Here is a 26,886-nt window from a genome sequence, read left to right on the forward strand (position 1 = left end):
GGAAGCAGGCAGCTCAATTGAAATTGAAGCTATGAGAAACGGCGGGTTGGGACTTTGAAGACGAGGCGTATGCTGACGCCTACATTCAGACATCGGAGGAGGACATTACCGAGTCGGATTCAGAAATCGATGAGTAGTGGTCTTTTCTTTTTATCTGTGTACGCTAAAATTATCTATGTATTCTTTTTTATCTAAAAAAATGGCCGGCGGCGTAGCAGGCGGGCGAGGGTGTGAATCCAATGTGCCACCGACCAGCGGGCCCCGTGAGGAAAAAGGGCGAGCGCGCGCGTCCGTCTCGTGTCCGCGTCGACACAAATCCGGCTCAAAAATGGGACCGAAATGGGTCGCCCGCGGACGAAAAACGGACGCGCGTCCGTTTGGGTCAGCGCGTTGGGCCATCACTTTTGTCCGCACCGACCCAAACAAATGCGGGCGAACGAAATGGATCGCTCCATTAAAGTTGCTTTAAATACTTGTAGATCGGTCACTTTCAGTTGATTGATTACTAACAAATTCTGGCCGGCTACACGGTCAAAAAGAAAAGAAAAAGATACAGACGTGTGTGCTGTACATTTGCATATACAAGAGCGTCTCCCTTGAAAGCTCACCGACCCATTAAATTAGGAATAATGCTACACATACATAGATTTACATAGGTTTTACAAACAGATAAATTGTGATTGAGGGTTAAGGGGGCACCTCATAAAAATTAGTTAAGGGAGCAACTAATTGACAAGGGCTCCTTTGAGAGTCTCACAATGATCAGCGCAGCGAGCTCTCAGTCGTCCGCTACGTGTCGCGCTATTGGCGCTTCCTCTAGATTTTGTTTTATTTCGTACACGTTTTCTGCTTTCTAAACGATTTTTTCAGGTTTTTTTAACGTTTCAGTTTTCCAACGGTCCTCCTAAGCTTTTGAATAAGAAGAAAATAAAAAATTTAAGCGGAAAAACGTGTTTTCTTTTTTTTCACAAGAGTCACGGTTTTGCTTTGGCGAGTGACACTGTTTTGCTTTCGCCAGAGTCACGGCCGTGCCTCTCGGAAACAATTTTATTTTTTTCCTTTCGCGAGAGGCACGGTTTTGCTTCCGCAAGAAGCACGGCTGTGCTTTCGTGAAAGGCATGGCCGTGCCTCTCGGAAACGGAAAAAAACGTGTTTTCTATTTTTTTTCCTTCCGCGAGAGGCACATTGTGCTTTCGCGAGAGTTACGGCCATGCCTCTCGGAAACAAGAAAAACAAGTTTTCTTTTTTTTTCTTTCGTGAGAGGCACGATTTTGATTCCATGAAAGGCACGGTTGTGATTTCGCGAGAGGCATGACGTGCCTTTTTCGGAAAGGGAAAAACCTGTAGTTTCTGTTTGTTTCTTTCATGAAGAAAAAATTCAAAACCTATCAATATGGGATCTAGTTTTAAAGATCTCAACGCGAGGAATCCAACGGTGAAAATGGTTCGAGATTTAGACCCACGATTTAAGAGATAAACCATTTTAAATAAACGAATCTACGAAAAAAAATGAAAACTTCCAGGTTGCGATAAGTAGCGCACATGCAACACGCCACTTGTCGCAACCTAAAAAGGTGGGAATGATCTTTGTAACGAGCACTCCTTAATTAGTGATTTTCATTAAATTACGGCGAATTTGCAGTTCGCTTCAAAAAACAGGCCTAACCATTCCGTAAAAACGGCCCGGTCTGTATTCTTTTTATTATCGGCCCATAACCGCCCCTTGATTCCCGCATGTATACTGTAGTGGCCGCTTTTTAGGGTTCGCATGCGGCATTTCCGTATCCCCCTCCGCTGCAAATCGTCTTCTCCGGCGAGAAATCCTTCTTCCTCCGGCCACTGTTTGCCGCACGCAAAGGGAGCGGAAGTTCGCCTCGATTCTGAGCACAGGTCGCGAGAGGGGTGGCCGAGGGGGCCGCGACGGCTCGCCGCCGTGCAAGCACGGCCATGACGACGAGGCGGGGAGCTCCTCCCTCCACCTGCCGATGGAGGATTGGCGCAAGGTGCAAGCGATGGTCGACGGGCCTGGAGCAACTTTGACCGGCTCGACGAGATCTTCTGGCCCGCGCCCAAGCGACTCCGGGAGGCGGAGCGCATGTGGTATGAGGCAAAGGAGGCGGCCGCCGTCGGTGAAGAAGGTGACGTGGCGTGGACGGCAGCGGTGCAGGAGGAATACGACCTGGCGTTCGTCTTCTCGAACTCGCTGATGGAGTACCACCTCCACGCAAGAAGTCTGATGATGATGAGAGTAGATTTATGTTTTTATTATGCTTTAAGCTAGTATAAATTCTGTCTCTCGTATGAATTTCGGCGATGTAAGTGACGCAAAGTGCTAGTTTAAACTTTAAATTATACAACATATGCTTACAGATTTGATACTTCGTGCCGTTCAGGGTATTAAATTCGATTTACAGTATCTCGTAAACGAAATTTGAGGTACCACGGTTTGCTGGAAAGATGCTCTAAAGCACAAACGTACGGCCCGGCGCCTACGCTTTCGGTAAAGATGATCCTCGTCACCAAGATGCGTACATGTTCATGTCGACCGATGGCTTCAGTGTGGTCAAGTGTCAATCATGGCGGCGGTCGGGTCGTGCTCACCCCCGTCGCGTCGGCGACGTGGTGGCGCCGGCCGGGCACGCGGGATATTTTAGGCCGCCGTGATGATTGTGGAATGTACGCCCGCCGTCCATCGCCATGAATGATCGAGGGAGATCTCTCTCTCTCTCTCCCTCGTGCGGTTCATGGCGATCCGTCAATCTCACGTATATAAATGATGCCCATTCCGACCACCCAAGCTACCCAGAGCATGCAAGTGCAACAACCAGTCGACGCTTTCTTCGAATTGCTTCTATCGATTCGATTCGAGGGTTCCTTGACCTCTCGCGCTCCGTACCCTTAAGTACTTTTTCAACCTTGGCCCCGGCACTGGCAGCCGGCGGCACGGCAAGGCAGCAAGCAGCTAGCAGCATCGATGGATCCACGTAGACCGGTAAAAGAGCATGCTTTCTACGGTAAGGTGCATGGCAACCACCAACCAGGTCCAGGTCGGTGTTGACAATGGGATTATTGTCATGTATACAATCTTATCTTGCGCCCTGGGTGTGATCCATCGATCGAGTAGGGACTGATCCCCTTTGTTTATGGCATCGATCGCGTTATCCCGTCGGTCGGTCGGTCGGGCCTCCTTTACGCTTTGCTTTGCTTTGCCCTCTTTCGATCCTATTCTAACCACCATGATTGGCATCTAGATTAGATCACAAGTGGCGGCAAAAGGAGGGCAGCTAAAAGGAAAGAAAACGTGATCGGTCGATCGATCCAATGGAATCCAAACGGGCATGCAGAGCGTCCCAAGTTGCATGCGCACAGCGGGCCGCCCCAATTCGTGCTGCCGGAGTCCATGCCGTCCGTCGGGCTCGCGCGGGGTCGCCACCGCACCACCCTAGGCCCGTATGCCATGGTGGTAGACTAGCTCCACCTGATCACTTGCTTATCTCGTCGCGACTCGGAGTGAGCGACGGTTTTAGGCCGCGCGCGTGTACGTGTTGCCGCGCAATTTGACCGACGACGACCAAATTCTTCTCCACGTTCATGCGTTGAATCGAGACGGGTTTTGCACTTGTAATAGCAAGCAGTGCCAAAAGTGAGTAGCACAAGTGGGTGTGCATATTTTCCTTGCCTGGAAGAAAAGGTTGGCGCGTGGAGTAGCGTAGGTAGGGCGCGCGGCGGATATGTTATCCGGATAGATAGATCTTGGCTTTGCTTTGGCGCACGTATCTGACGTGGCGGACGACAATACACACATGGGTCTGGCCGGTCACGCTCTCACCTCCCGTTGCCTTATTCCTGCCCATCGTACTAGCTAGTGTAGTAGGAGTAGCTGTTTTTCATCGTACGTGCGTGCTCGATCGGCCGGCTCACTTGAGATGCATGTTCATTCTGATAGGTATGTACGTATGTACTCTCCCTGTAAAGAAATATAAAAATATTTAGATCACTAGAGTCCGTAAAGAAATATAAGAGTGTTTAGATCATAAAGTGATTTAAACGCTCTCATATTACTTTACTAGAGGGAGTACTAGACTACTTGTAGGCCACTTTGACCGTGACCAAGTACAAGCAAAGTTGTAATATCTCCTTCTCGAGTACAAGTCTCGATCGAGATTTCATATCTTATGAAGAAGAAAGGCAGGAAGTAGCAGGAAGTAGCAATTAGGTCGGTCGCACCTAATTTTGAGAGTGACATGTACCCAGTTGTAGCTGAAAAGATGAAGAAAAATGCAGGGAGTGAAGCAATGAAGACATTCAACGAGAATTCAAACAAGAATTGGTATAAAGTGACACTCCCACTTATATCTGCTTAATTATCAATCATATCCCTACTACCTAAGCTTAGCCACCCACTTACTGTATGACCCGGCTAATCCTGGCACTAGCTATAAAAACAGCTGCAGGAGCACCCAACTCTTCCCTCCTCAATTCCGGCTACACAGCAAGCACACTGAGAGACGACCTAAACTGGCCCCGCGCGCTCGCTGGCACGGTGCTCCTCTCCTCATCCTGTCGTCCTCTCCACCGACCGGCCACCGAGAACGAACCAGACAATGCCGCGCCACCTGCTGCAGCAGTCCGTCGACCGCCTCACCGCGATGGCCGAGCCTCCGGCGGCCGCCATGGCCGGGGGTGCGACGAGCGCGCACACCAACACGGTCCTGATCGTGATCGCGGTGCTCTGCTTCCTGCTGTGCGTGGTCGGGCTGGCCATGGTCGCTCGCTGCTCCATGCTCTGCAACCCCTCCGCCTTCTCCGTCGACGGGCCGGCGGCCAAGGCGCCGTGCGGTGGCCTCGAGAAGACCGCGCTGCAGTCGCTGCCGACCGTGTCGTGGCGACCGGGACAGAGGGAGGTGGACGAGGAGGAGGGGGAGCGGCCGGAGTGCGCCATCTGCCTGGCGGAGTTAGCGCGCGGCGACGAGGTGCGCGTGCTCCCGCACTGCGGCCACGGCTTCCACGCCGCCTGCGTCGACGTGTGGCTCCTCTCCAGCTCCACCTGCCCGTCCTGCCGCCGCGCCCTCGTCGTGGTGTCGCCGGCGCCGCCAACCACCCATCCTCCCGCGCGCGCGGCGACGTGCTGTGCGGCCACCGGCGCCGGCTCTGGCAGTTGCCGGTCATCATCGGCACCGTAGAGACGACCTTTAAAAGCTCTGTCGGTCCGCCCTCGCTGCAGTCTGCAGAGACACGGGCCAGCACACACGTACGTACATATTGTACAAATTAAGTTCAGACGTAGTCGCTCATGTACGTAGATACGCGCCATTTCATTAGTTTACATACATTTCCCATGTGTCATGTCATACATGTAAGTATACCGTATATGTACATGCAACCGGATGCATGCGATGGGTCGATGGTGCACCACTTAATATGTGTCTGTAAAAACATTTTTCCTCATTAAAACCTGTGAATACATATTTACATACTCCCTTCGTCCTGTAATATAAGACGTTTTTTTAATCTAACATAGCTTGCAAAAACCTCTTATATTGTGAGACCGAGGGAGTACATCTAAATCAGCCCCTCTACTAATTGGCTCATGCAGTCATGCATCCGTCTGCCTTTCTTCCTTAAGTTGCATGTGTGTAACATAGAGCACACGTACGGTACGGCACATATGCTTTACAAGAAAAAGAAGGGCCGTCGTCAAGAAGAAGACGCGCACATTGCACATGTTGATTGATCGCCTTGGCTAAAGAGGGGGTGGTAATGCTACACTAATATTACACGTGTTTTACGGAGTAGTTTTGAATTGAAACGTTGTGACTGATTTAGGGGGGGGGGGGGGGGGGGGGGGCTCACACACCTGAAAATCACACCGTAAAAGGCCCCTGGATGTAGGATTACTCCGTAAAGCGTGGTGAAGTGGAGGGATCGAATGGATCACAACGGCGATGCGGGGTGTAAAGAAACTGTGCGAATGAACAGTAGTCAATCACTATTGATGGATGTCGATGATGTACATATTTATATCCCTGGAAGGGACGGGTCGCACAGGCGCGACCTTTACAAGAGATGGATCGAAAGAACGCGTCCGTTACAATAGGACGTGACCCATAGGGAGAGAAACCGTACATCGGTTTTGCTAAGCAGGGATTTCCATTAATTAAACTAATTAATTAATCCTAACACTCCCCCTAATCTCTACTTCAATTGTTCTTGGCAACATCATCATCAACATCTTGATCATCATCATCACGATTAGTCTCCTCCAAAAACCCTGTAGGAAAAATATGAGGAGATATGTACAATATGCCATCAAAAACTCCTTCCAAAAACCCAGTGGAAAAATAAAGAGAAACCGACATATCACAATGCCTGCATTACTATTGCCTCATTAAAAACCTCCCATAAGAAACCATTTAGGAAAACTTATAAAGGAAAAGAGTGCAATATTAAAGATCCGAGGATCACAAACAGATTATCATTCAGGGAGACACTCCCCCTGAACTTTGCAAATCCCGAAGTCGTTTCATACCAATTCCATTGATGTACTTCTCAAATAAAGAACTTGGTAATGACTTTGTAAACAAATCAGCAAGATTATCACATGACTTCGTTTGCAAAATATTTATCTCCCCGGTCTGTTGTAACTCATGGGGATAAAATAACTTAGGAGAAATATGCTTTGTAATATTACTCTTTATATAACCTGTTTGCATTTGTGTAATACATGCAGCATTATCTTCATAGATAATAGTGGGTGATTCCAATGATCCAATCCCACTTGAACTTTCAATAAAGTTAATCATTCTGTAAAGCCATGCACATTCACATGATGCTTCAAACAAAGCAATAATTTCAGAATGATTCGTGGATGTAGCCACCAGAGTTTGTTTTGTCGACTTCCAAGAAAAGGCCGTACCTCCACTCAAGAAGACAAAACCAGTCTGTGATCTGGCATTATGGGGATCCGATAGGTATCCAGCATCACAATATCCCACCATGGTCTTATCTTGATTTTTCCGATAGAACAAACCAAGATCTTTGGTGCCTTGAAGATATCTGAAAATGTTCTTCACACCAACCCAATGCCTCTTTGTTGGTGATGCACTGAATCTAGCCAATAAATTTACTGCAAATGATATATCAGGCCTGGTGCAGTTTGCTAGATACATTAGTGCTCCAATAGCACTGAGGTAAGGAAACTCAGGTCCTAATACCTCTTCATCATCACCCTTAGGTCTAAATGGGTCTTTATCTCTATCAAGAGATCTAACAACCATTGGTGTTTTCGATGGATATGCTTTATCCATATTAAATTTCTCAAGAATCTTTTGGATATAAGCAGACTGATGAACAAGTATTCCTGAAGGAAGATGTTCAAGTTGTAAGCCCAAACAAAATTTAGTCTTACCCAGATCTTTCATCTCAAACTCCGTCTTAAGATGATTACTTGCCTCATGTATTTCTTGTGTAGTCCCAATGATATTCAGATCATCCACATACACAGAAATAATGCAAAATCCATTCTTAGATTTCTTAATAAACACACATGGCAATCACTGTTGTTTGAGTAACCCTTCTGAAGAAGGAATATACTCAGTCGGTTATACCACATTCTTCCCGACTGCTTCAAGCCATATAATGACTTCTGAAGCTTTACGCAATACATGTTGCGATTAGCCTTTGGATTCGGAAGCTTCATTCCCTCAGGAACTTTCATATAAATATCCGAATCCAGTGACCCATATAAATATGCAGTCACAACATCCATCAGTTGGATAGACAAATTCATTTTCACTGCCAGTGATATTAAATATCGGAACGTTGTTCCACTCATAACAGGAGAATATGTTTCATCATAATCGATGCGGGTCTCTGCGTGAACCCCTGTGCTACAAGCCTCGCCTTATATCTCACCACCTCATTGTTCTCGTTCCTCTTACGAACGAAAACCCATTTTGCTCCCACAGGGAACACATGCTGAGGAGTGGGTATTACTGCAGTAAATACCCCTCTTTTTATGAGCGAGCGCAATTCGTCCTCAATTGCTGCCTTCCATTTGGACCAGTCTGAGCGCTTCATGCACTCTGCCATGGACTTAGGTTCTCGATCCAAATCAAGGCCTTCTGCAATTCTAGAGGCGAAATAAATGTCGACAACTGTAGTCTCTCTACTATATGATTCTCCTGAATCAATATAATTAATGGATATTTCATCAATACCTTTTGATCCTTCGTAATTTCCCTCAACAATTGGATCAAGGTCTTCCGATGTCCCAACACCAAAATTTGTGTGCACACTCGTGTTGGGTTCTGGATGTCCAACATCCTTCAGGTGTCCTTCAACCCTAGGTTGAATATCAACATTTTGTTGACTTGCATTTACTATTTGAGAATTCATCATTCCCCTTGGACGCTTCTGCAAAGCCTTGTCCTTTGTGTCCAGATTCCTCCCCCTCTTGGGTGGCTGAGTAGATCTATGGGTCACATTCACTATCTCTGGCACATTCATAGCGGGAACATTTGATTTTGTGACACCTTTATAATCAGTAAATGCATCTGGCAGATTATTTGCAATATTTTGCAAATTTATAATCTTCTGAACCTCCAGTTCAGATTCATTCGTACGTGGATCTAAGGACTGGATGCCTTTCACATCCCAATCTATTTCACGGCATTCTTTGTGGTTATTCTCTCCCCCTAATGTCGGGAAATTGTCCTCATCAAAAACGCAATCAGTGTACCGAGCTGTAAATAAATCCCCTGTCAGGGGTTCCAGGTACTTAATAATTGACGGAGAATTGTACCCCACATAGATCCCCATTCGTTTATGAGGGCCCATTGATGTACGCTGCGGTGGTGAGATCGGTACATATACCGCGCAACCGAATTGCCGCAGATGGGAAATACTTGGTTGGTTTCCACGTACTAACTGCAATGGGGAGACCGTATGATATGCAGTTGGTCGAATTTGTATCAATTCTGCAGCATGTAAAACTGCATGACCCCAACATGAAGCTGGAAGATTACTATTCTGCAGGAGCGGTCTTGCTATCAACTTGATCCTCTTGATAAGTGATTCCGCAAGACCATTTTGGGTATGTACACAAGGTCCAAGTGCTCCACAGAAATGCCCAAAGCTAGGCAGTAATCATTAAATGCTCGTGAACTAAATTCCGCAGCATTATCAGTTCTGATGGTTTTTATTCTATGCTCAGGATGATTTGCTCTCAATTTAATGATCTGAGCAATTAGCTTTGCAAAAGCATGGTTCCTTGTTGATAGTAGACACACATTTGACCATCTCGTTGATGCATCAATTAGGACCATGAAATATCTGAATGGTCCAGATAATGGTTGTATTGGACCACAAATATCTCCTTGAATGCGTTCAAGGAAATCAAGTTGCTCATCCTTTAATTTCATATAAGATGGCCTTGTGATCAACTTCCCAGTTGCACATGCTATGCATACAAAATCCGATGATTTGGGGAACTTTCTATCCGTTATGTTGTGTCCAACAGAACCATCAATAATTTTTCTCATCATCCCGATAGCAGGATGTCCCAGGCGACCATGCCAAATCTTGAACTTATCAAGATTCTGAAAAACTATCTTGTACGCCATATGTGTCTCTGGTTTAATGTATGTATAATACAACCCAGAAGATAGAGAAGGCAAATTCTCAAGGACTTCCTTTTGAAATCCCTTTTGCTGAGTTATGAGTAGGCATTCAGCCCCACTCTCATCATTAGTTTCCACATGGAAACCATTTTTGCGGATATCCTTAAAACTCAGCAAGGTACGAGTAGAATCTGGATACAGTAGAGCATCCGGGATTACCAATTTAGTACCCATAGGGAGTGTAATTGTAGCTTGACCAGAACCAACAATTACCGTGTCTCGACCAGCAATTGTCATGACACTTCCATTACTCTTCTTGAGTGTCTGAAAATACTTCATCTCCCTAAGTATCATGTTAGTAGATGCACTATCCACTAAACACATTTCCTCCTCCATTGTATTATTCCTTGAAGTTCTATAGAGTAAAAGAACAAGGTTCAGTATATAATCAAACTCTTATAGAATCAATACATACATTACAAACTATATATGTCTTGTACTTATTACAAGCCCTATGTCACACGACATAGCAAACACATTATGTCTAAGGACATAACTTATTTTACAACACATGTAATATGTCTAATAACATCATTACAATACTTAGACAAATGAGACTAAATCTGGTCTCCATATATGTCAGTAGAACCAAATTCCACTAGCATGTCATCGACATCTAGTATTGGATCTTCCACTTGCTGATTCTGCTCCTGGTTGTCCATGTTCAGAGAATCATCTCGAGAACCATCAACCGTAGGGGTGCCATCTTCATTTCCAGTGAAGTGTGCTTCATACTGGTTCCCCTGAGCCTTCTTGCCCTTTCCAAGTGACTGTTGGTACAATTCCACCAAATGCTTTGAAGTGTCACACTTCTTTGCAATATGTTCCTTACAACCACACCTGAAGCAACCAGTGTTGCTAGCCCTTTCATTCTTCTTGAAAGAACCTTTTCCCTTTTGGACGCCATACTTATTCTGCTTCTCATTACGCTTCCACTTTCCATTGAATGTCCTACGGTTCTTTTTGGAACCATTGAACTTTTGAGTATTCTTAGAGTTGAAGTGTGATTCAGGCAGAGGCATCGTTCCTGTTGGACGAGCCAAATTGTTCTTCTCAAGAAGCTCATTGTGCTTCTCTGCCTGAAGCAGCGAGTAAATCAACTCGGAATACTTCTTATACTTTTGCTGACGATACTGTTCAGCAAGTATCCTCATAGAAGGATGGAAAGTAGAAAGCGTCTTTTCAATAAGATCAGCATCAGAAACTGCACTATTACATAATCTCAACTTGGAGTTGATCTTATGAACAACAGAATTGTATGCAGCTACAAACTTAAAGTCTTGGAATCGGACTAGTGCCCATTCCTGTTGCGCTTCAGGCAACATCACCGCCCTTTTAAGGAGTTCCAGAGTGTCAGAGGGCTCTCCTCCATCAGATACTCTGTCTTTAGGTCAGGGTGAAGATGATGTCGAATGAAGTGCAACGCTGAATACCTTATTATGTCTGTTACGCATGCAGTCCCTTGGGCAGGTGTGGTTATAGCGGAATTGAGTCCCTTGGCCGTCAAATTGATTTTGACATCCATTGCCCATGTCAAATAGTTAGAACCATCGACGGCAAGTTCAGCAAACTCTTTTTCAGATATGTCAGCCATATCCTGCATGCAATCATCATGCTTATTAATTTACTCTCATAGTAAATTAATTGTGTTGTAAATAAAACAATGCATGTATATTGATCAACATATAGCAATTGCCAAATTGCCGGAACATATACGTTGACATACATTGTACTTGTACAATATAGTGATACACACTAATTACTGAACAATACAATATAGTAATTTACACAAATTACTAAATAACTAGTCACAACTTCAAACTGCTAGTTAAAGAACTAAACAGAAAAAGAAAAACGAAAAAAGGGTCCTGGGTCGCATACAGGGAGACCCAAACCAGTAGCACAGCCCACTGCTACAGTATTTTTTTTCATTTTCCTTCTTTTCTGCGGCTTAGAACTAGGCTTAGGTCGCAGCCCATCAAGCCTTTCAGCCCAACAGGCCCGGCACCGCTTTAGCGCTGAATAAAAGTGGTCGACAGTTAGGGTTTCCCCTACCGCCGCCGATCCCCATCCCACGTAGTGGCACCCTCCTCTGTTCCTGCCGCCGCGCCGTACACACGCTCACCGGCGAGCCACCGGCGGCGAAGGAAGGGAGTCCTCCTCGTCCAACGAGGGGCTGTAGTCAGGGATGTCCACTCCATTCTGGAGTCCGTTGGCGAGTCCGAGCGACGCCGGATCCCACGCTCCTAGACGGCGTCCAGGACGACGGTCAACGGCGGTGACGGAGCGGCCGAAGAGGAGACGGCGGCTCGCGCCGGTGTTGGGCAGACCTGCGCTGCCGCTCGTTCCGGCGACGTCCGTGGCAGGCGTCCCACCGGTGCCGAAGAGGAAGGGGCCCTGTTCGCCGCGAGGAGCAGGGGAGCGGCCAAACGCCCATGGGGCACTGCTTGTCCCTGCGGTGGCCATCTCAGGCCCTGGACCGGTGCTGCCACTTGCTCCGGCAGTGGTGGCCGCGCCCACGGTGGCCATGGCGCGTCCTGGAGTCGGGATGAAGACGAGGCCATCGCCCCTGGCGCTGGCGACGCGCGTCGGAGCTGGGCTGTAGCCGCGTGCAGGTACGTCGTGGACGATCTCCCGCTCATCCTCCTCTGCCGGCGTTGGTGACGGCAGACGTGTGCCACTGGAGCGAGCGGGGCACGGGCCATATCCGTGCACACGGCACCACCGTGGTGCGGATGGAGCGGCAACTGGAGGCTCTTGCACGCCCATCCCAGTGTTCTGCGGTGGTGGAGCATTCAGTCCGGCAACTAGCCCTGGGTCCAGACCCTGACGGTTGTCAACCGGCGTGGCCAGGCGGTGGTTCTCCGGCGTGGCGCGACGGCGTCGTCCAGTGCCCACGTGATGGCGGCGTCCTCCAGCGAAGTTCTGGCAGCGGTTAATGCCAAGGCCAGAAACTGCTGGTGGTGGCCCCATCGATGGCGGACGAACCGGCGGCGCTGCTCAGCAAGGAAATGGCAGCGACCTTCTTCCCAGAGAAGACCAAGGAGAAGGGAGGCGAGAGACGACATCCTCACTGTTCCAAGTCCTTCTCCGGCGAGTTCCTGTGTGTGGCCTGTCGCTCTCGCTAGTGAGACGTGCGTGATAACGTGTAAAGAAACTGTGTGAATGAACAGTAGTCAATCACTATTGATGAATGTCGATGATGTACATATTTATATCCTTGGAAGAGACGGGTCGCACAGGCGCGACCTTTACAAAAGATGGATCGAAAGAACGCGTCCGTTACAATAGGACGTGACCCATCGGATGAGAAACCGTACATCCGTTTTGCTAAGCAGGGATTTCCAATAATTAAACTAATTAATTAATCCTAACACGGGGTCGCGCTCACCCCCGTCGCGTCGCGTGGTGGCCGGCGTTCGGCAAGGTGGTGGCGCCCGGCACGCAACCGGGGTATTTTGAGACACTGTAACTGTACGCCTGTAACAGGGATTTATTAGGCCGTGATGGAACGCCTGGACAATGAAAGATTCTGATTGTTGGTTGGAGTCTTCTCCCTCCTTCATAGCTGCAAGCCTTATGGCTGATTGTAATAAATTTTCCATTATGCAATAAAGATCAATATTTCTCGTCGAAAAAAAGGAACTTCTATACAGCGACTTGTGCGCTGGAAACTCAGCGAACGCGACTCTCAGTAAAAAGTGCACATGTGGCGCTCCCTAGTGTTTGCGATCTTATTTTTTATGGGCGGTTTTAAGCATAATTTATTTTTTTTTCACCCTGCTTTCTACTAATATGCTTCAAGAAAATTAGAAAAAGTTTGCGATTTTTCAAAATGTTGTCAAATTTAACATTTAGCGGATTCAGAAAATGTATGCGCATTAAAAAAACTTTTTTGTGAAATAGGAGAAGTCCATTCATTTTTTAAATCACGAATTCAAAAAATGCTCAGCAATTTTTTCGTCAGTTTGAATATTTGTTATGAATTCCGAAAACGTTCACGAATCAAAAAAAAGTTTGCGAACTTGAAAACATATTATAAATTTTAAATGTTCACGAATTTGAAACATATTTATGGATTCAGAAATATTCATGAATTTCAAAAATATTCCTGACTTCTTGAAACATGTTTCCGGTCTTAAAAAATGTCAAAAATTTCAAAAAATATATCATCAGTTCGAAAAACGTTTGCAAATTTAGTATATGGTAAAAAAAATCCAAAAATGTTCATGTGTAACATAAAGCACACGTACGGCACGGCTCGTACGCTTTACAAGGAAGGAGCATAGTCAAGACGAAGACTTACACATGGTGATTTATAGCTTTTGTCGAGTGGAGGGATCGAATCGATCACGCCGGCGGCGCGGAGTCACGCTCACCCCCGTCGCGTGGTGGCCGGCATTCGCCAAGGTGGTGGCGCCGGGCACGCACGCACACCGGATATTTTGAAACACTGTAGCTGTGCCCGAAATTCTATTAGGCCGTGATGGGACGCCTACACGAGAACTTCTATACAGCGACCCGTGCACTGGAAACTCAGCAAACGCACCTTTCAGGAGTCGCGTAGGGACGTCTGCTTTTCTTTCTTCCGTTCGAAGATCAGATCCACGTGTATGGATCGTTTTGTTACTCTCATATAGTTTAGGTTTTAAGATTATTCATCGTCTTGCTTCGGCCGCGGCGATGGCAACACTAAATAAAGTTTCTTCAAATCCTATTCTGATGAGACGATCGGTCCTATGATTGAAGATGGATTTGAAAACTAGTATGTTCAAGTAAGGACGGCGTGGATGCAGCGACATCCTGGTGATGGATCTGTGTCCTCGAGCTCCAGCCGTTGCGATGGTGTTTGCTCCAGCGCCGGCGCGGAGCTTAAGAGGTAGTCCGGGAGTGGATGCAAATTGTGGTCTGCATCGGCGGCATATGAAAGATGGTGGAGGGTGTGCTGGGTTCGTGGTTCGTGGATGACAGGTATGGTTTTCTCCTCCGGCGTCTTATTCGTTCAACGATAATGGTTTCGCCGTTGGTGAGCCACCTTGGAGGTCCGCAAAACTGTATATCAGCGATAAAGTCACTTTGAGCTCGATTGTGAAGATGATCCATCATTTGTTCATTTGGTGGCTGTTGTGGTGGTTCCAGAGGCAGGCGATGGATATTCGTGTCAAGTTCAGAGGATTTTTTGGTCTTGATTGTAATTTTACTTTTTTATTGTTGTTTCTTTGTACTAAACCTAGCGTTAGTTTGTAGTGGCTTGTATTATGATCATTGTGATATAAATAAGATATTACCATGCAAAAAACACGTCTTTCAGTACAAAGTGCACACGTAGTGCCCCCTAGTGTTTGCATTGTCATTTCATTATAGCTGGTTGTAAGTGGAATTTATTTATTTCATCCGGCCGTTTACTCACTTCGATCTTTCTTAGTCTGCATATAAGATTTATCCAAGGTCAAACTATCTTTGCTTCGATCAAACTTATAGAAGAAAGTTTCAATATTCAAAATGCCCGATCAGTATTATCATATTGTGGTTGTTGATATTTTTTAATATAAATTTGGTCAAACTTTGTAAAGTTTGACTTGACAGAAATCTAATACGCGGAGTAAAAAGCACCGAAGAGAGTACTAAGATAGTTCAAAAAAATTAGACAAATGTTCGCGATTTGAGAAAAATGTCATCAAATTTAACATTTAACAAATTCAGAAAACGTGCGCACATTTGAGAAACTATTTGTGAAATAAAAAAATTCATAATTTTAAAAAATCACTTATTAAAAAATGCTCAGGAGTTTGTTCATAAGTTTAAATATTTTTTAAGAATTCCAAAAAAATGTTCGCGGACTGGAAAACATATTCGAGGATTCAAAAAATGTTGATGAATTTCAAAAATATTCGTGAATTCAAAAAATATATATGCGATTTTAAAAATGTGTATGAATTTCAAAAGAAATATCATGAGTTTGAGAAATGTTCGTGAATTTCAAAATATTCAAAAATTTCGTATATATTTAAAAATTTTGAAAAAAATTCCGTGAATTTAAAAATTGTTCATGAATTTCTAAAAAATCACAAATTTTGTAAATATTCAGAGATGTCATTTGTAGTCTATCTCTTTCTATATATGGAAAATCAAGAAGCTCTCATTGAAACATCGAGAAATTGTGCATATTGAAAACTCTAAAGAAAGAAAAAACAAAGACCCATGCCACGATTTTCAAATATCTTCTATTTAGTAATCTAAGTTTCTCGATGAGGATAATTAATTCGGTTGTTATGGTTGGACTCTATTATATATTTCTGACTACATTCTCCATATGCCCCTCTTAGATCTTCTTTCTCCAATCTTGGATTAGGGAAGAAGGGGATATTTACGAATACTGCTGGTTTCATTATGGGGCAGCTCACGATCTTCATGTCGATCTATTATACACATTTGCATTTATTCTTTCTTATCTAAACAGATGGAAGATCTTTCCAATTTGGTTATACTCCCTCTGTTCCTTTATGTAAGGTGTATAATTTTCAGCACGGTGACAAAGACACTTAATTATAGACAAGGTAGGACGAAATTACCCTTGAAAAATTTGTTGGTTAATGGCAACTAAATCAGTTAGTCCAAGAGATACATGCAATCGATACAGAGATACTTTTCTTCTTTCGCTACAAAGGGAGATACAGACAATCGGTAGAGAGTTACTTCCCTTTTTATGAAGGGTTAACAAGGGAATTATCATGAATTAGAAGAAATGCACCTTACATTCTGAAATTTTATCAAAAAACAAATACACCATATATAAAGGAACGGAGGGAGTGTTATATCATGGACTCGAAAATGGATCTGAATTTGACAAAAATGCATGATCTTCACACGTATCATTTTTCAGGATACCTAAAAGGTGGAATAGCGATTTTCAAACCATTTCCTATAAGAGAATCGTTTCCATTATTTTGAGAACTGTATTCTCATATCAAACTACATCTATTGTAGTAAAAAACTAATAGCAGTCAAAGACGTGGAATGATAGTGAATATAGAGAAAGATTCTTCTGATTTTCCTATTCCTGAAAATATTCTATCTATCTACTAGAGGTCATAGAGAATTGAGAAATTTCATGTCTTTCAATTCTCGTACTCGTAATTGAATGTTCTGGAAGGAGACCCATCATTGCAATAATTTTCATGAGTTTGAAAATTGTTTGCATATTTTTAAAAATTGCAAAAAATTGAAAATTCTTCATGATTTTAAAAAATAATTTATGAATTGAAAATTGTTCATGATTTAAAACAGTATTAATTTCGAAATCGTTCAGGATTTCAAAAAAGTTTGTAGGTGTGAAAAAAGGAAATAGAAAGGAAAAATGTTTAAAAAAAAGAGAAAGACAAAATCAAAAGAAAACCAAAATAAAAACGAATAAATCAGGTCAGAGGAGGTTCCCAAAAACCGGTGAAGAAACACACAGTGAAAGCCACAAAAGAGTTTAAAAAGGCACAAAATGGGTCGACCCATGTAGCATCGGTGCCGCTGCATGGGTGCGCTTTTGCGTGCTAACCGCCGCAGTATGTGGTAAATATGAATTGCCGCCTGCACTGGCACGTGCATGCAGTACGGACACATCTGCAGTTTATGGTGGCCACAAAGGAAACCACGAGCATACAACATATTTTTCTTCTCGGAAAGCTATATATATGTCAACTGTCACAGTAGTACAAAGGGAAAAGTTTGTACATATGATAAACTTTAATAATAGATTTGATTTTTTAATCATTATAAGTAAAAGGTACATCCAATCCTTAAACCATCTAGCGACGTCTATAAGCATTGGAGAGAGTCAAAGGCGTGCCATCATCATCGTCCCAACCTCACCCAAGCCAAGAAAATCTTGCTGTAGTAACAGTTAGGAAGTCGTTGTTCCAAGGCCCCGCAGGACTAGCGCACCAGAACTTCAATTGCCGTCGATGAAGAGAAGCGTAGATGGTAAGGGTCCGACCTATAAACACATGAACACATACGGACAAAAGTTAGATCCAAGCAGGTCTAGAGTAGACCAGAACAAAAGGAATGTCGCGAGATCCGATGAAGACACATCTTCACACACCCTCCGACGACGCTAGATGCACAGCCGGGACGTGGGATCAGCGCGGGGAACCTCATTCCATCTTCACGGAACCACCGTGCAACCTCGCCTTCCTAAGCATGACACAAACCCTAACTGGCCTTTAAAATACTAAAAATAGAGACAAGCTCCCTCCCGTCAGCAGGAGCCTGGGTCCACTGTGCCTAGATGATCCTAAGACCACAGGAGACGAGGCAGACCGATGGCGGCGCCGACGAAAGAGAGGAACCACCAACTTGTCCTTGAGTTTCTAGCGGTGGCTGAGCAAACCCTTGAGCATGGGACATATTATTTATACCTAGCATTTCGAATGGCAAAAGATGTTACTTCATCTATCTATTATATACTAAAAGTAAAATATTGATACATACAAAGAATTAGATTAAAAGTTTCCAAAAGATTAGGAAGACCAAACCTTTAATTTATTGTAGACTCCACAAAAGTAACAATCACAATCGTCTGACCTCTGTGCTCCTTGTATTGCGTGTGACCCAATCTTCTCCACCATCATGTCGCCTTGATCATCCTCGTATCTACACCCCCACCGCTATAGCCCTAGATAGCATCGTCTCCTCCACAACACTTCCCTGATGCTCCTACTACTACATCATGAGTACAAAATACATACTGAAATTGTGACAACTGAGGCCACAACTCATCAAATGCCAAGTATTGTGAACCAACTGGAGCCTATAGAACAAACTACATACTAAAACTATATGTATAATATGAAACCATTGAAAAATTACAGCAGCAAAGGAGATATGTGCACCAAAAAGATTTTATTGTAGAACCTTGATGGAAATGAGACTTGTCAGCCCAATTATTTTGTAGAGTGACGATTCTGATACAGAACCGTGCAAAAGAATTATTGCCAGCGGCGGAGCCAGTGTAGCAACGTTGGGTTCACTTCAACCCAACGGATTTTCTTGACCAACTATATATAGGTATGTATTCACTTGACTTGAACCCAATAAAACCCATCGAATGTGACGTGGACAACTAAATAAAAGGACCAAAACCATGAGCAATGACTATACACACATGCCTAATTAAACCGTGACTTGATTAGTCACGTACGTTGTTGTATAAGCACGTCAGCCGCACGCCTCATATGTCGTCTCTTATCTGTAGGTTTTTTCAACTCGCATCTCGTATATGTTTGTGTATAGCTCGGCCGGCGGACTCAGGGGCAAGTAGATCGCTGCAGATCCACAACGGCAAGGTGGTAATTGTAGCCCCAAAATTGAGATAATTAATATTGCCATATCTCCTTCCTCTTGTGCGTGTTCTATCTGGCCTAATAGCCTAGTGTGATAATAAATATTTTTTCCTTGCTTTCTAATATATGTTTTCTCCATGGACTTTGATTGATCTATGCTATGGGAGGTATTAATCAAAGAGAAATCTGTCACCAAATTCTAATAATGACGCAGGCACGTCAAGGTCACCCATTAGAAGTAGGCAAACTGCATCAAATGTCACCGCAGCTGGTCTCCTGAAGCCTTCTATTCATAGAGAAATTATTCTAGATGAGTGGCCTTATGATCCGGCTGATCGAAAGAGAATTTCATAGTACATGAGAAATTCTAATAAGAAGCAAGATATGATTATGTAAAGACACTTAACGAGAGGACCTTACAGGCCACCGCTTAATTTTGATTTTTCGTAGAGGGATGTTGGTGATACTCAACGGAGACTTAATCCAAACTAGTTTGATGCATATGGGAGTTGATTGAGTATAATGAAAACCATGCAGCGGGTGACATGTTTCTACGTACATACGTGGTCAACCGGCTACCTGTTATGCGCTGACTTTCATTGTGAATTAAGGTGGCACGCAGCGGCCGTGTGAGTGTGTACCTGTAGCCGGCTAGGTGTAGTATTGTCAGATCAAGTTGCTTCACTGGCATGGTAACAACAAGAAGAAAACAAATTGGAATATTCTCGTCTCTCCTTTAGACCGGCAATTGTTGTTCAAAATATTGGTACGATAGCACATCCTCTCTGTATTGTGCAAGTCTTACCTAGCCCTAATGGTTTTTCTTGACCCTTGATTGAGTCATAGAAGGATGCTTTGCTTAATTATATTTATTTATAACTGGAAAAGTCGACATGCCATTTTTTCCCCTGGAAGACGTAATCAAGCTGCAGATGAAACTACAAGCTGTTCGTTACATATTAAAGGGGTTTTTACATTTTCATTCAATCGATATTTATTTAACCTGTAGTTTTATGTAATTATTATATGTGGTATGATATTTTGGTTCCTTATTTTCTTTTCTTTTGAGTGTTAAATCATAGTATTAGATTGTACAAACAATCAGTGGTAGACCTCATGTCAAGAGAGTTGTTGGTGGTGGGGGGGGGGGGGGGGCATTGGCCCCCAGCCTTGGATTAAGTTGTAAAGGATTGTTTTTGTGTGAGCTTAGATTGGATGTTTTTAGGAAACTCCTCCACTGCATACAATAGTTTGTTCATACCTAAATCCTTAGTGAACCCAGTTTATGATCGTGTTGGCTTTCTTGAGCTCATTTGCGATCGTGTTGTTCGGTCTCTTTAATCGCTGGACAGTGGTCTACAGAGTGCAAGGGTTGCAGTTTGTAGAAGAAGAATCAGACTGTTTAGCAAAATAATCTTATATAACTACACTACGATCAAGATGATATCGATGGATAATTATATGTTATCGATTTTTCTGTAGAAATTAGGGACTAAGGAGTAGCTTGATTGTTGTTCAGACTTTAGAAGGGTGGATGTGGAGCTCTGCATTTTATCTTTGGGAGTGAATTTATTTTTGAGCACACACAGCTATGTCACCTCACACACACTAATTAACATATCCGTTAAGTTATTTTAAAGCATATACTAGACCATGTTGTGCATTGCCGCGCCCGTCATTTTTTGGCAAGAATTTTCATTTGATGTATAGAGCCATGGAACATGTAGATTAAATACATACATACCAGAAGAATAAGTTGTTTATTTTGATGATTGGTTATTACTCTTTGAGGGATATATCAGATAACTGATGGTAACAAGAAAAAATAAATAAATAAAAAACTTAGCAAAGCATACATTTGATCTAAGTTGAGACTTGAGAGCAGACAAATTAATCCGCCAACTAAGTACATAATGCCTCCCAGCGAGATAATGGCCTACTCTTTTTTACTGAAAAGGGGATCCGTGCAAGAAATTTAAATAAGTCAAGGAAAATAAACCAATAAATTAAGGACAAACTATGTATAGAATAGAAATAAGTTGAGCAATCATTCCAAGGCGAGGAATAAAATGGCATCAGCAAGGAACTTATGGCTGTTAAATGCATCCAGCTGTGACAAGACTGAATTTATAAAGTAAAGCGTTACCCATTTCAAAATCAAGTTAACCCCAAGTTCACATTCACTTGATCCCTGGATGGAAATGATAAAAGAAAAAAAAAATCAAAACCACTCTCGACACAGTCCACTTCCAAACAAATGACAAGAGCTTCAGACCTTGAACTTATATAAGTGTGTCAAATACATGTATTGGAATTAACTTGATGCATTCAACTGAGTAAAGAAATTACATCTCTGGATCATCCAATTTGTCATTGTACTTTTTTCTGCGAGAAAACTTTCGATCTATTCATCAATCATGACAGTACAACGAACATCAGGATAATAAAAATTACATTCAGATCCGTAGACCACCTAGCGACGACTACAACCACTGAAGCGAGCCGAAGGGGTGCCGCCGTCATTGCCCCTCCCTCGTCGGACCCGGGCAAAACTTGTTGTAGTAGACAGTCGAAAAGTCATTGTGCTAAGGCCCTATAGGATCAGCGCAACAGAACAGCAACCGTCGCCAATGAAGAGTAGCGTAGACCGGAAGGATCCAACCTGAAAACACATGACCGGAGACGAACTACAATCAGATCCGAACAAATCCACCAAGGACAGATCTGCCGGAGACACACCTCCACACGCCCATCGATGATGTTAAACACACCATCGAGATGGGGGCTAGGCGGGGAGAACCTTATTCTATCTTCAGGGAGCCACCGCCGTCTCGTCTTCCTGAGCAGGATGCAAATCCTAACAAAACACGAAGAAACCACTGAAAACAGACCCCTCCCGCCAAAAAATGCTCTAAGAACATTTTATTTATGAACAACATTCTGCGACACTAACACATATGCAAATGGAACAACGGATCATACATTAGCAGCAGTTAGCTTCTCCACCCGCAATGCATGCAAGACATGCTTCTCGATTAGTGGCCTGACCTGAGCAAACAAATGGACACAAATTAGATCAATGTGAATATGAGCTTACAAATATTTATCTTGTGTTGCAGACCACTTATTAAACACACTTGGCAGAAAAAAAAACTGTACAACTTACAACACCAAATCATTGATTAAAGAATGTTGTAGTCTTGATTCAGACACACTCACAGCAAGCAACATGTTTGGTAAGCTGTACCTGAGCAAAAAAGCATTAACCCTGCATGTCCATAACTGTTTCAAACATGCATGGATATGCTGACCGATTGCAGAGTAACATGATAGGAAGAAAATAAAATTACCTGCAAACAGAAAAAGTTGGTCTCATGTCTCACAAGGCTGCAGCTACCTTCTATAATGAAAAACGTGAACCTTGCTCACTTCAACAAAGGAGGAAGGGGATCTGGGTGATTTTATTTTCAAGGGGATAAGGATAATTCTCGTTTTGAGTGGGTTGGGGAGGAGAGTGGAGAAGGCATGACTGGTGAGGGAATGCGGATGGCTACGATCTTGGACGGCAGTGTGGCTGTGCGCCAGTTCGTTGGCGTCACGGTGGGTAAGAAGGTGTGTCACAATGGGCGCTGCCGCTGGAGGTCTAGATTGACAGCGGAGTGCTCCACTCGAGGCCGAGATCAGGGGAGAGGGCCCTGATGGCCTGCTCCAAGCATATAGCCTTCGCTCCTTGTCTCCACCATCGATTGGTCACTCATGTTCAACGAGCGGATGACGAGTCCTTCATCCAAAGGCACAGACGACGGTTTTAGGACGGATGGAATCAAGCATGGAAGGGAAACCGACTGGAACGGTCTAGCGGTAAGGGAATGGAGCATCTGCGGCTAGGGCTGCAAACGAATCGAGTTCGAGCGAGTCGAACTAGGCTCAGATCAACATATACTAAAACTCGAGCAAGCTCAAACTTAGTTAAGCTCAAGGTCGAGCTGTAGAAAGTGACTCATGCTCAGCTTATAACGATCTCGAGTCATTCGGAAGCAAATTTCGAGCTAAATAACATGATAATTCTTAATCTAAGACAAATTTTCTAACAAGATATACCACAACACAACATAAAAAATCACTATAAAATAATATTCCAATCAAAACATGGTAATATAAATTTTAACACAGCAAGCGACCATGGATGGGCAAGTAAAGAAACGAAAGTGCGTCAGCTCTCAAACTTGGCCAAAAATAATAGGATATTTAACACACGGTCTGCATATTGAGGCCTAAGTTTCCTCTACCCTTAATTAAGCTTTCATGTTTGCTAGTCCTAGTAGATAAAAGAGATCTCTAGATAAAATGGAGAAAAATCGTACACAACATATATGTGGTAATAAATTATCCTACTCCTTTCTACCATATATCATGATTATTTAATATCATTATATTATGTTAAACTAAAATCAAGCGAGCCGGTGTTAGCTCAAGATCATCTCATTCCTCCTTCGAGCTAGATAAATTGTTCATACTTGGCTAATTTATTTTCGAGTCAAGTCAAAACACGAGTCGATCTTGAGCGCTCATAAGCCTCGAGCTTTCCTTGTAGCCTACCTGCGGCTGGGTGCCATACTTTTTCCTTTCTACCATATATCATGATTATTTAATATAATTATATTATGTTAAACTAAAATCAAGCGAGCCGGTGTTAGCTCAAGATTAGCTGATTCCTCGTTCGAGCTAGATAAATTGTTCATACTCGGCTAATTTATTTTCGAGTCAAGTCAAAACACGAGTCGATCTTGAGCGCTTATGGGCCTCGAGCTTTTCTTGTAGCCTACCTGCGGCTGGGTGCTATACTTTTTCCTTTCTACCATATATCATGATTATTTAATATAATTATATTATGTTAAACTAAAATCAAGCAAGCTCGTTCGAGCAAGATAAATTGTTCATACTCGGCTAATTTATTTTCGAGTCAAGTCAAAACACGAGTCGATCTTGAGCGCTCATGAGCCTCGGGATTTTCTTGTAGCCTACCTGCGGCTGGGTGCTATACTTTTTCTCTGCATGAGAGGGCCACGTGTTGACGACAACTCAGCCTAACAAATGGGAGCTCCAAACCGGCGCTCTCAGCGCCGGTTTAGGTTACTGGCGCATGAAGTGTCACGCTACTGGGCCGGCCCAACTAAACTTCAAATGATTGCAGCGAACGTGACGCGAAAATCTTGCCGAACCGATTCTAGTTGGTCTGGTTGATTCGGAAAAAAGTTGGCTGCTTGACTAGTCCAGCGTTAACTTCAAAAAACAAAAAAAGAGCAAAATCACAATATATGAAAAATTTTGTGAACTTGAAAATGTTCCATGGATTTCAAAATAAGTTCAAAGACTTAAAAAAATATCAATTTGAAAAAAAAAGTTCATCGAATTTGAAAAAAAGTTCATCGGTGCTGAAAAAAGTTCATCACTTCTGAAAAAGGTTCGTAGGATATGAAAAAAGTTCACTTTTTCTAAAGTTTACCTATTTTCCGAAAAAGTTCATCAATTTTTTTAGATTCATCAAAGATGATAAAAGTTCACCAAATTTGGAGAAAAAATCATCAATTTTGAAAAAAATTCGTCAAATTTGAAAAAACAATCTCAAAGTTAATTTTTTTTACAATTGTTAGAAAATTAAAAATGAATACGAGAGAAAAAAGAAAAAGAAGATACCAGAAGAAAACCGACCAAAGCAAAAAAGAAAAAAAAAAGAAAACAGGGAAAATGTAACGTTGTTTATTAACATATTGAAGAAGCTAAAGGACTTTTAAACATCACAACAACGGGTGGCCGAATGGTTACCATTGTTGCCCTGTGCATAGGATTCTTGACTTCAAATCATAACCGGTGCAAGCATTTTGAATCTTAACAGTAGAGAAAAAAAGTTTAAATGGGCTGGCCCATGGCGTAAGGGCAGTGTGCCCAAACAAACTCGAAATCACTAATTGAGGAGTACTTTGCAATGAGTACTCCTCTAACAAACTCGAAAACGGATCGAGATTTGGACGCACGGTTTATTTCGTTTTCACCGCTAGATTCTCGCGTCGAGATCTTCAAAACTAGATCCCATATTGATAGGTTTTGACGAATATTTTTTTATCAAAAAAACGAACGAAAAAACCGAACCAGGAGCACGTGTTTTTTCCCTTTCCAAAAAAGGCACGCCCGTGCCTCTCGTAAAATCACAACCGTGCCTCTCGTGAAAGCAAAACTGTGCCTCTCACGGAAGGAAGAAAAAGAAAAGAAAACACATTTTTTTCCTTTTCTGAGGAGGCACGGTCGTGCCTCTCGCGAAAGCAAACCGTGCCTCTCACGAAAGGCAAAAAAACAAAAAACACGTTTTTTTTCGTTTCCAAGAGGCATGGACGTGACTCTCGCGAAAGGAAAAAAAACAGAAAACGTGTTTTTTTTGTTTCCAAGAGGCACGGCCGTGACTCTTGCGAAAACGAAACCGTGCCTCTCATGAAAGCAAAACCATGACTCTCGTGAAAGAAAAAAACACGTTTTCTCGCGTAAAAAAATCGAACTTTGTTTGTTCCAAAAGCTAAAAAAAACTAGTGGAAAAGCAAAACGTCGAAAAAACGAGAAAAAACTGTTTAAAAAGCTAAAAACGTGTGCGAAAAAAATAAAAAAATAAAATCCGGAAGAAAAGCCCAGAGCACGACACGTGGCGGGCAGCTGAGAGCGCGTCAATGGCGCTGATCGTTGTGAGGCTTCCGAAGGAGCGCTTATTAATTAGTTGCTTCCTGAACTCGAAATCACTAATTGAAATTACGTGCAAAACAAACGTGTTTCTGCAGCGTTACTTGGGCTCGTTCGCCTCCGCTCTTATTGGCGCCCACTGCATAGTTGTTGGTGCAAACCGGCGCATACTCTCTCCTCCTTTGGGCTTTGCCCATTAATATATTTTTGGTTCGGAAACGGTTGTAGCGCACATTCCTGTTCGGTGCGTGCAATTCCTGTTTTTTCGGAAGTGAACCCAGCCGGTTTTGTGAAGCTCCTAGAAGCTTCCGACAGGTTTTGAGATGCTTCTAACCGTTTTTTTCCTTTTCTGTTTTTTTGTTTTCTAGACGATTTTTATTCTTTTTTCTTTTCCTTTCCTTTTTATTTTATTAATGGCGTTAAGTCTTTTTAAATTTAAAAACTTATTTCAAAATTTTGAACTTTTAGGCACGTTTCCTCATATTTGTAATTTTTTGAATGTTTTTATTTAAATTCGTGATTTAAAAAATATTCGTGAACTTATTTTCATTTTTTGAACTTTTTTTACATGCATGAATTTTATTTGAATCCATGATTTTTTAACTCGTGAACTTTTTTTAAATGGCGAAGTCTTTTCAAATGCATGAAATTTCTTTTGAACACTTGAATTTTTTAGAGTTCATGAACATTTTTTGAATCCATGAACTGTTTTTGAATCCCATGAATTTTTTTGAATGTAAATGTTTTCGAGTTTCTGAGCTATCTTTTGAGTTATTTTTTTTCTAAATCATATTTTTCTTAAAAAAACTGGTCAACGGTCGACCGGTCGAAAGCGACAAGCAAAACAAAAAAAACAGCGTTGGATCTGGATGCTCTGTTGTTCCAGTGCTCGCCTCCATATGTGGGCCGACTCACGTGGAGGTGCGTGTGGGCACCGTTACCCTCGCCGACTCTCAGGGCGGTTGGGGGCGGGGGGGGGGGGGGACTCCTTGTTCGCTGCTGGTCAGAGCATCACATTGCGACCAACGTCTACGAACTCGAAATGACGTTTGCGTCGTTCCTTGTTTTCATTTTAAAATTTTGAAAAAAATTGAAACTATTTCCATGGAAACTTATATGTGTTCCGCATGGTCGCATGAAAATGC

The 26,886-nt window shown here is 43.1% G+C and overlaps 1 protein-coding gene across 1 annotated transcript; it reads left to right on the top strand.

The window, feature by feature from the left end:
* The first annotated feature begins 4,420 nt into the window (after positions 1 to 4,420).
* LOC123107680 (RING-H2 finger protein ATL74) lies at positions 4,421 to 5,493 on the top strand. The gene has a single exon (XM_044529632.1). The coding sequence runs from the start codon at positions 4,605 to 4,607 to the stop codon at positions 5,181 to 5,183; it is 579 nt and encodes a 192-aa protein (XP_044385567.1). The 5' UTR covers positions 4,421 to 4,604; the 3' UTR covers positions 5,184 to 5,493.
* Positions 5,494 to 26,886: the final 21,393 nt, after the last annotated feature.

This window comes from Triticum aestivum, chromosome 5A (assembly GCF_018294505.1).
Source record: "Triticum aestivum cultivar Chinese Spring chromosome 5A, IWGSC CS RefSeq v2.1, whole genome shotgun sequence".
NCBI classification, from domain to species: domain Eukaryota; kingdom Viridiplantae; phylum Streptophyta; class Magnoliopsida; order Poales; family Poaceae; genus Triticum; species Triticum aestivum.